This window comes from Schistocerca serialis, chromosome 6 (assembly GCF_023864345.2).
Source record: "Schistocerca serialis cubense isolate TAMUIC-IGC-003099 chromosome 6, iqSchSeri2.2, whole genome shotgun sequence".
Classification (NCBI taxonomy): Eukaryota; Metazoa; Arthropoda; class Insecta; order Orthoptera; family Acrididae; genus Schistocerca; species Schistocerca serialis.
The window spans coordinates 496129345-496144099 of record NC_064643.1 but is presented as its reverse complement, the minus strand read 5'-3'; the positions used below and the strand labels follow the sequence as shown (position 1 = coordinate 496144099).

Genomic DNA, 14755 nt, shown 5'->3' with positions numbered 1-14755 from the left:
GAGTATGAATAACTTTTTTTTTTCACTTTTGAATGAACAGTATTTATCAACACTACTGGAATTTCCTGCCATTCTGTCTCTTTGTAATTTTATAGGTTTCACAAGTAAATTTTCCTTTTGAAAAAAAAGAGAAATTTCTGTGTTCATACATGAATTTAGCATTAAATGGTGTGTTAAGAGTAAATTGTTCTTGTTATTTGTCCAGGTAGCATTATTCTCGAACAGTTCACTTAACCTGTTGGATGACGTATACACATACAGAGATATGGGAAGCGAGGTTGTAGTTTCGTCACTGACATCACAGTGTGCAACAAGAACTAGCTGTTCACAATGCAGAGGTCATCATCGCAAACTGGAAACAGCAGAATGGGTGAGAACGATAGCACTGAGGCAACAGGAAAAGACAAAAAACACAAAATTTTATGTTGCTGCAGCATTTGATATACATGAAGCATCAATAAACCCCATGGAATGTGGATCAGAATTACATGAGAAAGGCATTGAACAGTTAGAGGCCTTCTTATGGGCCATTGAACAAGTAAGTGCATAAATGATTTGTAGCACAATATTAATAAACTATAGTTTGTGATTTTTTACTCATAACAGCAAGTATTTTATAAAGAAATTTTTTTAAATGAATACTTTTAAAACATTATTTAATCCAAAGCACTGTAAGGTCTCCTTGGAAGACATAGATAATGATACATTTTTGTGTTGTGTAAACCAACATTTATAATACAGACCTATACATAGTTTGCAGCTGAAAATTTATGAAATTTTTGTTCTGTAGCAGCTACACAAGGCTATAAGCATGAAAAATTTAGAACTTCATATTATCATCATGCGGAAGTACTTATCTTGAAATGAATTTTAAAAATGACAGATTGGAAGTGGTGTATCTCTGTATAAAAGATGTTCTCTTTGATATTTCATAAAGGCTGAAAATACTGGAATTAAGTTTTACACAAATGATCATGTGCTAGGTACTGAGTAGTTTATTATTCATAAAAAATTTACATATTGAGACAACTTTAGTTTTTAGGGTTGTGTATCTCAGTTGTCAAAAATGGAATCCTTATACAATCATTTTGTTGTCAATCTGTCTGTCTGTCTGTATGTCAAGACACCTTTTCGTAGGAATGGGTAGAGGTATCAAGTTGAAATGTGAGTCAAATACTGAGGTCTACACTCCCTTGGCACAGTAAAAGCATTAAGCTTATATGTCAGTGCAATCAAAAGATATGGCCATTATTTCACATATTTTGATATATGCAAATTCACTCATCAAAACCTATAGATGAACTGTCTATATACATAATTAAGTTTGTATGGATCTCTCAGTGTGAGAGTCCTACACACACTTATTGAGTCTTGGAGATACAGTATTTTCTCCAGTTGCATTCAGAAGCTCTCAAGAACTGGAATAAAATTATTAAATGCTTGTTAATGTTTCCAGTAAAATTCATCACAAGAATAGCTGTTGACTTTATGAAACATCACAGTAGAAGCTGCTGATGCAGAATCTTTAGTGTTACTATTATGTAGACATTTCTTAACCCTATAACTGCTACAAATGTATATATTTATGCATTGACATCATGCCTCAAATGCTACTGATGTATATATGTGACAGGGGCTAAGCATGCCAGGAGTGCTAATGTCAGATATATAAGTTTTGAGTTTTCAAACAATGGAAACTCCAGGATGGAGTATCAACAATACTAAAGAAAGGGTAGATTGCTACTCACCATAAAGATGACCTGTTGAGTTGCAGATGGGCTCAATGAAAAGACCGTTACACATTTTGCTTCAAGCACACCTCAAGCACACGACTGTTACCACCAACAGCTCTGACCAAAATACACACACACATTAATACAAGCAACAACAATCCATGCACACATGACCGCTACCAGTGGCAGCTCTGACCAGTCAGAGCTGCTAGTGATAGCGGTCATTTTTGTGTGAGGTGTGTTTGCTTGTGTAAATGTGTGTTTTCTTTGCTGATGAAGTGCTTGGCCAAAAGCTATAATTTGTAACCGTCTTTTCATTGAGCCTGTCTGCAACTCAATAGGTCATCCATGCTATGAGTAGCAGTCTGTCTTTTTCCTAGTAGTGTAATTTTGAGGTTATCTTAATAAACACTTGCAACGAGGTAATACACCATCACTTGTAGAGAACCCAGAAATCTGCAGCATTAATAATGGTTCCTTGATGTGACTTTGATGGCAGAAGCAGCAGTTTGTTGGACTTGTGCCTTGCTTCGTACTGTCACATATTTGAAAATGTGTAAGCATGTGCTTTGTGACAAGTAAATAGAATGTATTTTCATGGATGATGGTAATGGAAGTGAGTTTCTTTTTTTTTTTTTTTTTCTTTTTTTTCCATCTGAAATCTCAGAGGTACAGGAAGCAGATGAAACCAGGTGTTCACGATTTTGACACAGTATATTCTGGTGTGACTATTGCGCTTCTGAAAACCTAGTGCACTACAAGTTTTTCAGACATTGTGCAGAATTAGGCTCAATTATTGTAGACGAGACTGATAGTTACTAAACTGTACGATTCAGCAAGATGGCACTGGTTAATGTTATTAATGAAAACTGTCACAGCAAAAATGCAATTAAAAGTGATAATAAGATGATAAAAAGGAGTTCAGTGCACAATGTGTCGATGCTGGTTCCATGAGAAATGCTTGAAAGTGAGTGTAGAATTTGCAACGAACGACTTTACTTGGACATGCCACACCTGTGTCATGGAAATACATGAATGAGAAATCATAAACGCCATCAGGGACAAAGACAAAATAATAAAAGTGCTTCAGAGTAATACTGATGCTTTAAACAACAAGTATATTGCTCTCAGTGAAAAATAAAGTGACTTAGAAAAGACTATGTGGAAAAGAATCTCATCTGAATGACTTCTACACTTCAAGTACGGATACATGGCACAGAGCAAAAAACATCATCTGTGCAAGTATTGTGCAGGAGAAAATCAAAAGGGTAAGCAGATTAACTGTGACCAATTTTGAAGAATGTTACGACTTACCGTGTGAAAAAAAAACTGTTCAGCACTCAATTGCTAATGAATACAAGACGTCTTATGTGAAAGTGCAGCATGTCCACAGAAAGACGAGGTGAAATTATTTAGGGACAGCCATACATGAAACATCTCAAATATAATGTCAATGCAGGCTGGGAACAGTATAAGTATTTACAGTAAAGTAAAACCACAGCCAAATTTTGAGACAGTTACTGCTGGTATAAACAATGAATGCTCCAAACTCACAAAAAAAGGACTGTGTAGTGCTGATTGGAGGTGTAAATGACGTAAACAAAAACAATACCAATAGATTCATCAAGAAAGTGATCTCAATAATACAATACTTATCCTTCACCAATGTTATTGTAGCCACTCTACCACTCGGGTATGACCTGCCTGATTGGTCATGTGTCAATACAGAAATTAGGCAAACTAATGATAAACTGAGATATTTTTGTGCTAAATTTACAAACGTAAGATAATTAGATATTAGTGACTATGAAAGGAACAGTTTCAATGGACATGGACCTGATTCGGCATGGCAAGAGGGAACTTACCACAAATATAAACCAACCTACAGAAGAAATATTTTGCAAAAAACAAAAAAAAAAAAAAAAAAAACAAGGTCAACATTTGCTGCATTAGGAGCAAGCTGTTCGAGTTGGAACATTTTTGTAAAATAAAAAAAATTAATGTACTGTGTGTTTCAGAACATTGGCTTACAGAATATCAAATATAATTGTTCATACCTAATGAGTACATTCTGGCAGCTATAATGTGTAGAAATGAGAGAAAAAATGGAGAGGCCGCAATATTTATCAGACAATGTATACAATTCTCTAAAATAGATGTAAGTTCATCTTCCACAGAATTAAATAGTGAATTTACTTGTATAAGACTAATAGATCAAAATATTGTAATAGTTAGCTTGTATAGATCTCCAAACAATGATGTTAACTCATTTTTCGAGAAATTTGAACAGATGATGAGAAAAATCATAAAACTCAAAACAAATGTAGCAATATGTGGTGTTTTGAACATTTACTTGCTAGACACAGAGGAATTCAACACAAAAATATTCATAAACCTACTCATATCACTAAATATATATTATACTAACAATAGCCTGACACATGGAAATGCCTGTTTGGACAATATTATAGTTAATTTTTCAAGAGACCTATATAGTGTAAGTAGTGCAGATGAATGTTTTGCTGATAATGATCCTCTACTCCTAACATACCAGGATACACAGTCTGATAAGAATTATAAGGCTGCAAATAAGAAGGCAAGCATGACATGAGGTCGGTCAGAAAGAGGAATATCTTAAGTTATTCACAGATTCCCTCAGAAAGGTAAACTGGGACTTTGCTTATAAATATGACACAGATCAATCAACTGTTGAAACTCTATTTAATAATTTCCTTAAGACATATACTGACTTATGGTACTTTTGCTCACCAATGAAAAGAAACAGTACTAAACCAAATAGAAAAGGTAAAAAGTTTAAATGGTACACTGATGACTTTGCTAGTTTCTGGGAAAAGATACTTTCACTGTACAAAACATATAAAAATGGCAAATTGCAACAGAACAAAATGATACTTATTATAAAGACTACCTGAAATGTAAAAAAACATTATAAAGCCAACCTTAAACTTGCCAAACAAGCTGCCTCTCAAAATTACTTAGGATGAGCCCCAAACAAAAGCAAGACTGCTTGAGACATTATAAAACAAGAACATACTTCTACCCAAACACAAGATGTTCTACATGAACCATAAGAGCTCAATAAATATTTTACTACTACAGTAAAGGAATTGAAATAAAAAATTAAATAGTCATACGTACCAGTTACCTAAAGGGTATGAATTTCATGGGATCCTGTCACACCCACAGATATAACAGAAAATCTTCAAACTTGAAAAGCGCAGACTACTATTGGCTATCTAACTACACAATAAAAAGAACAATACACCTCATTTGCAATTCACTTGTTTTTATTATGAATAAATGCCTAGAAGCCGGCCGCTGTGGCCGAGTGGTTCTAGACACTTCAATCTGGAACCGCGCAACCGCTACAGTCGCAGGTTCGAATCCTGCCTCGGGCATGGATGTGTTTGATGTCCTTGTATTAGTTAGGTTTAAGTAGTTCTAAGTTCTAGGGGACTGATGACCTCAGATGTTAAGTCCCATAGTACTCAGAGCCATTTTGAAATGCCTAGAAATTGGAGTTTTCCCTGATCAGCTCAAAATTTCCAAAGTTATACCTGTACACAAAAAGGGAAGAAAACACCTCCCTGAAAACTATAGACCAGTGTCTATTGTTCCAATCTTTTCCAAAATATTTGAAGTAATTTTCCGCAAACAGCTAATCAACTATTTTGAAAAGTATGACCTTCTCTGTAATAGACAGCACAGTTTTCAACAAGGGAAAACCACCACCTCTGCAGTCCTTGAAATAGTTAGTCAGACATCAACTGCATTTGAAAATAAACAATCTCACTTGAACCTTTGATCTGAGTAAGGCATTTGATTGTATCCCCTTTGACATCCTACTAGCCAGACTAAAGTATTATGGTATAAATAATACAGTGACAGAAATAATCAATTCTTATCTAAATAACAGGAGGCAATTTGTGTCAGTTCAAAATAGACACTCTTCTATGAATAGTCACATCTACTGTACCTCAGGGCTCTGCCCTTGGTCCTTTCTTCTTCAGTGTTGCAATTAATGATTTGCCATCATATGCTGGGTCTGAGTGGATGATACAACCTTAATCAGCACAGATCGAGATTTATAAAAGCTACACCAGAAATCACAGGACACTCTGACCTTAACACTAAACTGGTTCTTGCCTAGCAAACTTTTATGCAATCCAGAGAAAACCCAGCATCTGCACTTTGGACTGACTAAAGATGCAGAACCAAAATCTGTAAAACTGCTTGGAATACACATTGATTCCAAACTTATCTGGCAACCCCACATCAACCAGGTCTGCAAAAAGTTATTAAGTGTGTCCTATCTCATCTGGAAATTGTCTGATATAGTAAGTAACAAATATCTCAGAACAGCTTACTTTGGACTTTTTCAGTCTCATGTGTCTTATGACCTGTTACTATGTGGCCACTCCTGTCATGTTACTGATGTACTACTGATGCAGAAAAAGGTGCTACGAATAATGTGCAAGGTTGGTCCAAGGGAACTCTGCCGTCCCTTATTCATCAAAATGAAAATAATGACAGTGATAAATCTTTATATTTATGCATCACTAATATATGCTAAAAAGAACAGAACAAAATTTAACACGGGAAAGAACATACACTTTCATGATACCAGAAACAAAGAGAGTATTGACATTCCTAGACATAGGCTGACAAAAACAGGCAACTCTTACAAAGTGAACTGTTTGAAATTATATAACAAATTACCACATACTGCATTCAATACACCTTTCAATAATTTTAAAAGTAAACTGCACAAATGGTTAACAGACAATCCATACTACAGTCTTACAGAATTCTTGGATACTTGTAATATAGAAATTGAGTTTGAAGTCTATGATTGAAATACTGTACAACTGATTAATGTACCATAAATAGTTTGTACTTGTAATGTAAACACTAACTAATATAGTAACTTCCTATGTATCTTGACATGATTATAAAGCCTATTTCACTACATGTGATCAACGGCAAATAAAGAATCGGAATCAGAATCAGTACTCTTCATGGAAAGAAGCTGTTCAAAGGTCTACAAAAGAAATGTGTATAGCAGAAAAGTACTGTTTCTTGGCAGTAACTCTTCTCATGGCAAGAACTAAAAAACTGAAATATTCTGAGTAGTGGTCAAATGATACTCTCTTCAAAACTTCAATTATTGGTGAAATAATATTTCATGACAGATATTTATTGATACTACAAATGCTGCATTTTTGCAGTAACAACATTCATGTTCAGAATGGAAGGGTGAGCAAACTAATACCAGATGTTTCGTAACTGAAAGGGAAGTTCAGAACACCAATCACTCCATTTCAGAAAAGATGTATTGACAAAAGTCACCTTTTGTTCAAGGGTACCCTTGGATTTCAAATGTATATATATCAACTTTTTGAAATGGGATTCTGTGTGATGTTATCTAGTTTTAGGAACTTCAAGAATAAAGAATATTCAAAGTATGCTTACTATTTAACATCCCTATCCATTGGGCAAATCACTATCAACAGTATCACACACCCTCACTCCATGAGATGTTGCAGAGAGGTTTGGAATTTAATCTATGAGAATATGGACTGACTTCACAAAATTTGGTTACCAGCAACCATAATGTGTGAATGTAGTATGAAGTAACTGGTAATGTGCAGATTAAGAGTCTTTTGTAATACACTTTTCATATTATGTTATTCTTGTTTATTTCAGGTGAATAAGAACAGCACATATATAAATCTTGCTGCTGTTTCATTGGATTCATGTGGAAGCCCTGTGAAGGCTGCTCAAGATATAGCAGATCTCTTAACCCTTCACACGTCTCTGAACAGAAATGGAGCTTCCCAGAACAGTGCAGTTGCTTTTATTGTTGGCGGAGGGACAAATTTAGTATCAGCTGTAATGGATTCAGTAAATTACTTGAAGATTCCAGTGTTTGCTTCAGAGGCCAGGGGCCCACTGCCTCACAGAAAGAAATATGCTCCATATCCACTCCAGCTGGCACCAACCAGCAAAGCTTATGCAGCAGCTGTGCTAGCACTTCTTCAAAATTTGAGTTGGAGTTGCTTTTCTGTTATATACCTACAGGATGGAATAGAATATGAAGACAGTTACAGGCTATTTGTAGACTATGCATCAGTTTATGAAAATGGATTGAATATGACCATCAGTCTTCCAGTTCCACTTCAGTACACTGCTGGAATAATTAGAGAATACCTTAAGGAAATTGCAACAGTCCATACAAGTGGAAACAAGATAGTTGTGCTGCTGCTCCCCAATGAAGTGGTGGAGCTACTTTTACGAGTTTTGCAGGCAATGGAAGATGAGAGTCAGATAGCTGTTGGAGCTCTCACATTCATAGTGCTGGGAGCAGAGAAAGCATTGAACACTTACAGGTAGAACTATATCTTAAAATATTCTGTTATGAAGTGTTTTTACCTTTTAATGCTGCTCTTTTCCTTATGTTCTAGCTTTCAGAAATAGTTAGTCCCTGTCTCCTTATGTCTCCATTAAAGAGATAGTAGATTGAATCCCCATAGATTCGTCTAATTTCTGTAACTTCCAAATGATGTATGAAAAAGTCCAAATGTAACAACTTTTATTGTATCTAATTTTTTACTTAAATGTTTTATGTTTCAAAGTGAACTATACTGATATTAATAATGTATCTCTGGGTAGGATTTTCAGGACTTAATTCATACATGTACAATGACTGTCATACCATGATTCAGCTTTAAATTGTGTGGTTTAATTATGAAAACTGAAGAAAGAAATACTGTGGGAATACCAGACTCACAGTATTCAACCTAACTGAATGTTGTCATAATATCTACAGTTTTTGCCATACAGGTTTATAGTGTCCACTTTGTTGGAATAGATCAATATTCATACTCTGAAAACCACTATAAAGTGCATGCCAGAATGTTTTTCCCATTGCATCATATCATGATTAAGGTTTCGTCAGAACAACTGCCTAAATGCCTCTTTACATACTGTAAGTAATGTAATTTTCACAATCCTTATGAGAAGAATACACAGTGGGCTGTACATCCAATATCCTATGTCAGTCTTATACGATATAGGTCTCACATGTTTAAGTAGCATTGTAGCTAATTCACAGGATAAAATTAAAACCATATGGTCAGTTATGAAGAAAGTGTCTGGTCAGCAGCACAATGCCGATGATATTAAGTCAGTTCGCAGTAAAAATATTTATGTTACTGATAAAACAAATGTAGGTACAGTATTTAACAGTTATTTTCTGAGCATTTCTGGTGAATTAAATAAAAATTTAGTTTCTACAGAGAATTATATAACTTTCTTGGCAAAAGCCTTGCTGAGATCGATGTTTGAAATACTACTGTGTGATACAGACAAGAGGGAGATGGAGTCAATGATTAAATCACTGAAGACTAAGGACTCTCATCAATATGGTGAAGTGCCTAGCAGAATATTAAAGTACTGTGCTGCACATGTTAACCCTGTATTTAGCCTTATTTGTAATTTTTCCGTTAGGAATGGTTAGTTTCCTGAATAATTGAAGTAGTCAGTGGTACAGTTGCTTTATAAAAAGGGAGAAAGGGATAATGTAGACAATTTTAGATCTAGTTATATGCCATCAGTGTTTGCTAAAGTTATTGAAAAGTCTGTGTATGTAAGGATAATTGATCATTTCATATCACGTAATTTGCTATCAAATGTACAGTTCGGCTTCAGAAGACGTTTAACAACTGAAAATTCTATATTCTCTTTTCTCTGTGAGGTACTGGATGGGTTAATCAAAAGGTTTCAAATGCTAGGCATATTTTTTTATTTAACTAAGGTGTTTGATTGTGTTGATCACAAAATATTGCTCCAGAAGTTGGACCATTACAGAATACGGGGAGCAGCTCACAGTCTACTTTGCTTATGTTGTATAGTATTATATTTTTAGGTAACTCTTCCCATTCTAAAAGGATATTTTTGCCCCAGAAAACGGGCAGTTCAGGCAATAAGTGATGTAAGTTCATGAACCTGATGTTGACCTCTGTTCACAAGTCTGGCTATTTTGACATTGGCCCCTCAGTATATATATTCCTTACTGTCATTTCTTGTTAACAATGTTAGCTTATTCCCAAGAATAAGCAGCTTTCATCAGTTAATACTGAGCAGAAATCAAGCCTACTTTTGGATTGGACGTCCTTAACTCTGTGTAGAAAGGTGTGCAGTATACTGCTGCATCCATTTTCAATAAGCTGCCACTCAAATTCAAAAATCTTAGCAGTAATCCACACACTTTCAAATTGAAAATGAAGAGTTTCCTCATGGATCACTCCTTTTATTCTGTTGAGGAGTTCCTTGAAAAATTAAGCTGATTCTTGTTGTATTGTTGATTGTGTTTACTTAAATTTATGTCCTGACTTTTTTCAGATTCATAAACATTTTATTTTTATCTGTTTTAATTTTATTTGCAATTTCATGTATTGACATGTTCCATGAACTTGGAGATTTGCTCCTCACTTTGGTGCTATGGAACTTAACTTGCAAATAAAAAAATAAAATCATACAAGTGTATTGTAAGAAAGCGACAGCGTAGGCTGATAGCGTTTTTCCAGTATGTTACCAATGAACAGAAGTCCGCCATCTGCATTAGTTATGATTGGACCTGTGTGTCCATTCCATTTCATATCCTACACATCGTTACTCCTGAGCATTTGTATGACTTTAGTGATACCAGTTGAGACTCCCTGATATTGTAGTCATAGAATACTATATTCTTGTGTTTTGTTACGTGCAAAATTCTACATTTATGAAGATTTAAAGCAAGTTCTGAATCATCACATCACTTTGCAATCTAATTGAGATCTGACTGGATATTTTTGCAGCATACTTCAGATATTATTTCATTATATGTACTGTATCATCAGGAAAAAGTCTGAGGTTACTATTCATATTGCCTGCCAGATCATTAATATACAACATGAACAACAAGGATTCCAATATTCTTCCCTTGCGCATACCTAAAACTGCGTCTACTTTTCTAAATAACTCTCCATCACTATCAACTAACCCTGAATCATGTCATACATTTTGTCTGATGCCCCATATGATCATACTTTCATTTATAAATGTTGGTGTGGTATTTAGTCAAGTATGTTATGGAAGTCAATAAGTACTATATCTACCTGCTTGTCTTGATCCATAGTATTCAGGATGTCTTATGAGAAAAGCACAAGTTGTATTTAGCATCACTGATGTTTTCAGAATCTGTGCTGGTTAGCATGGAGAGATCATTCTGCTTGAGTTACCTCATTATGTTTGAGCTCAGAATGTATATGAAGATCCTGTAACAGAAGGATGTTAATAGTGATGGGTCACTTCTGCTATGCTTCTTACAGATGCTGTGTTTTCTTACAACCACTCGATATAGTTATTTGTTCCAGGGGACTACAGTATCATATTTAAAAGAGGGCATAACACTATTGCAGATTCTGTATAGAATCTAATGGAGAACCTATAAAGCCCAGAAGTCTTGTCATTTTTGTGATCTCAGCTGTTTCTCAAAAGCACTGACATGAATTAAACTGGGTCAGTCAGTACTCCTGGACATTTATTAGAATTGGAAAAATTGAAAATGGAATTTGCCATTTCTGCTTTTGTTTGCTAACATCAATTTGAGTTCCTGCCTCATCCATGAGTGTTGGACACTATCTTTGATGCCACTAATAGCCTTTATATTTGACCAAAATGTCTTTGGATTTTATGAGATGACTTTTGATAAGATTCTATTCTGGTATTCTTTGAGGGCTTTGTGCATTGCCCTTCACACAGCCAAAAGTGTTTCTTCTGGCATGTCTCTCTCTATAGACCTAGGCCTTGTTTCACACTTTGTAGTAGTTGGTGTTTCTGTGAAAGTTTCTTCAGAGGGACTGTATGCCATACAGGGTAAACTTGAACTACAGTTCCTTGCTCATGTCCAGAGCTAAAGGTTTCAAGATCATTCTTGAGATATGATGCTACCACCCTCAATCTACTTTGCTGAAGGTATAAACATTTATACTTGTTTTGAGTGCCCTTTGGTGTTTATTGTTGCTACAGCTGCCTCTTGGTCACCAATACCAGTTTCAGAGTAGGTGCGTATCCCATTGTTGGTTGTTATATGTCTCTTCCAATGATAACAGCATGATTGGCAACATATGTATTGGCAAGTTTTTGGTTACATCTGGAGGTGAGTCTGTTGATCAGTTGAAGAATCCTATTAAAATTCAGTGCCTCTCCTTGAGACAGTCTTTCCCACATGGTCACACACACATCTTCAGTTTCTGTCACAGCGGACTTGAGTTTTTTTGTCCTCTGTGCCAAATACCCCATCTTCATTTCTCATAAGCTTACCCTTTCAATATCCATTCACGTTTACCCTAAAATGCTCACTGCTGTCAATTTAGGGTTTTAGCCAGCTTTCTGTACCTAGTATCATGCGAGTTCCACTGTTTTTTAAAGAGTGCTTCAAATTCTGGGACCTTGTTGAGAATGCCTCAGCAACTGATCCTTAGGACTTTAATATCATCATCTGTGGGCAGCATTTCTTTGAACCTTACACTAATATTTTGGAGTCTCCTAAAGCCCTCATTATCTGAACTAGATGGAGAAACACGTAACCTAAGAAACCCTTGTGTACATCCTACACACTGATAGCTACCTTGATAGCGACATCAGATGTGCTGTGCACTCCTGAGCCATTCAGGGATACCCACATACATAGAGAGGAATGAACATAGTAAGAAAATTAGAGAAATCAAAGATGACATGGAAATTTTTAGCTGTTCATTATTCGCAGGTGCTTTACAGGTGTGAACCAGTAGAAAAATAGCATAAAAGTTTTTCTATGAACTAACTCTCTGCCAAACATAAGATGTGAACTGCAAAGTACTCAGGGGGATGTCGCTGGAGATGTAGGTGTTGAATGGAGACACCATGCATATACAATGAAGCACCAAATTAACTAATATAGGCATGTGTATTCAAATACAGAGATATGTAATCGGGCAGAATACAGCACTGAGGTTTGTAACACCTATGTAAGACAACAAGAGTCTGGGGCAGTTGTTAGATTGGTTACTGCTGCTACAATGGCAGGTTATTAACCCTTTGACTGCCATGTGTAACACTGGTGATTGCACCTTGTGTGCTACATTGTTGTGGTGCTTGCTGTGCGCTGGGTGCTGAATGCTTCTGGCGTGCTTGCCATGCGCAGTGCTTCCAACACACTCATTGTTTTTTGGCTTTCTGTTTTGTTCTCTTCTTTGGACTGGCTTTGGAAAAACTTGTGGTATTTATTTACAATATTTACACTTCATTTTCATGTGAGGTGTGTTTTTATTATGATGCATTTTTACAATAGTGACATACTTCTATGTTCTTTCAAAACAAGGTTTATCAGTTTTTTTATTGCTGAAATGTTTGTGAGAAGTTTTGAAGCACAGATAAGCATAAAGAGTTACATTGCATTCCTTACAGCACAACTTAGTTTTTTTTTCCTAATGCCATTTCAAGCACAGACTATTCGTGTCTTGCACTTTTCACTCTGATCTGGTAACTGTGTTGACATGTTTAGTCTTGTAGGGTACTCTCTACATTTGGCACCACCTGCTCTCTTGTGATCAACATAAAAAGTTGCAAAACTGTCTCTAATCACTTTGAGATGAAAGTTTTAGTACTTCATATTTGTCCCATATTTACAGTATAAGCAAAAGGCACTGAACATTGGCGTGTCCAAAGTATGGAAAAACAATTTCCTGTACCACAGACAACTTTTTTTTACTTTCCATTGTTTTTATGTGCATGTCGCTTCAGTTGAATAGTCCCATTGGTTTATTGTAATCTATTACCACATTCAGTTTCATTTTCAGATCACCATTCTTCTGATCTCTTTTTTGAAGTCAGATGCATTTCAGCTTTGTGGTATGTTGATGGCATCCAAACTTCCTTCTTGTCCTGCCACTTCAGAGCGATTAGCTTTCCTGGTTCTGAAGACATGAAAGTTATTTCTCCTTTCTTCAGTTTCTCCTCCATTACTGGCATTTCCTTCCGTGTTTGCCTAACTGTACCACATGCATTTGTCGCTCTATCACACAACCAACAAAGTAGATCTGGGCTGGTATACCAGTTGTCGACAAACAGCATATATTCTTTCTCCATGTGGAGTAATGTGGCTACTGTTCAAAAATGGTTCAAATGGCTCTGAGCACTATGGGACTCAACTGCTGTGGTCATCAGTCCCCTAAAACTTAGAACTACTTAAACCTAACTAACCTAAGGACATCACACACATCCATGCCCGAGGCAGGATTCGAACCTGCGACCAGAGCAGCAGCGCGACTCCGGACTGGAGCGCCTAGAACCGCAAGGCCACTGCGGCTGGCAGGCTACTGTATTTTCAGACACTCCCATACCATGATTATCAATGTCTGTCTGTGCGCCAACAGAAACAATAAAATCCAATATATACTTTGTCTCACAATTGCAGCTCATAAAAATTTTAATTCCATACCTACTTCTCTTTGCTGGAATATATGCTTTACTTTCAGACGGCCTTTGAACAGCATCAGAGATTCATCTATACAGAGTTTCTCATAAGGATAGAAAGTTTCCTTGAACACTTTCTGAAAATGTTCTACAATAGGCTGATGTTTGGATAAGTAATCCCCATTTGGGGCAAAGTATTGTTGTGGAAATGCAGTAAATTCAACAGCAAAAAACATTGGTCTCTGGAGATTACATTTGAAAAAAGGTGTGTTTTCAGCAAAGGATCTGTCGACCAATATTCACTCAGTTTTAACTTTTTCACTCTAGCCATCAGAAAGAAAGATGATATAAAAAACATACATTTCTGACACATTGGTGTCACTCCACTTGTGTAGCCTAGAATTTGTCTCTGGTTTGCAGTTGGCTGATCGATACATATAATAGTTATTTGTTTCCTGGCAAATCGTTTCAACTATGTCTGTGTTTACAGAAAGTCCAAAGAA

General features: G+C 36.0%; 1 protein-coding gene across 1 annotated transcript in view; it reads left to right on the top strand.

Moving 5' to 3' along the window:
• Positions 1 to 14755, top strand: part of LOC126484952 (uncharacterized) — a 91576-nt gene that overhangs the window by 52505 nt on the left and 24316 nt on the right. The window contains exons 14-15 of the mRNA XM_050108553.1: positions 206 to 538; positions 7461 to 8143. Coding sequence (XP_049964510.1) covers positions 206 to 538; positions 7461 to 8143 — 1016 coding nt within the window. The remainder of the gene's footprint in view (positions 1 to 205; positions 539 to 7460; positions 8144 to 14755) is intronic.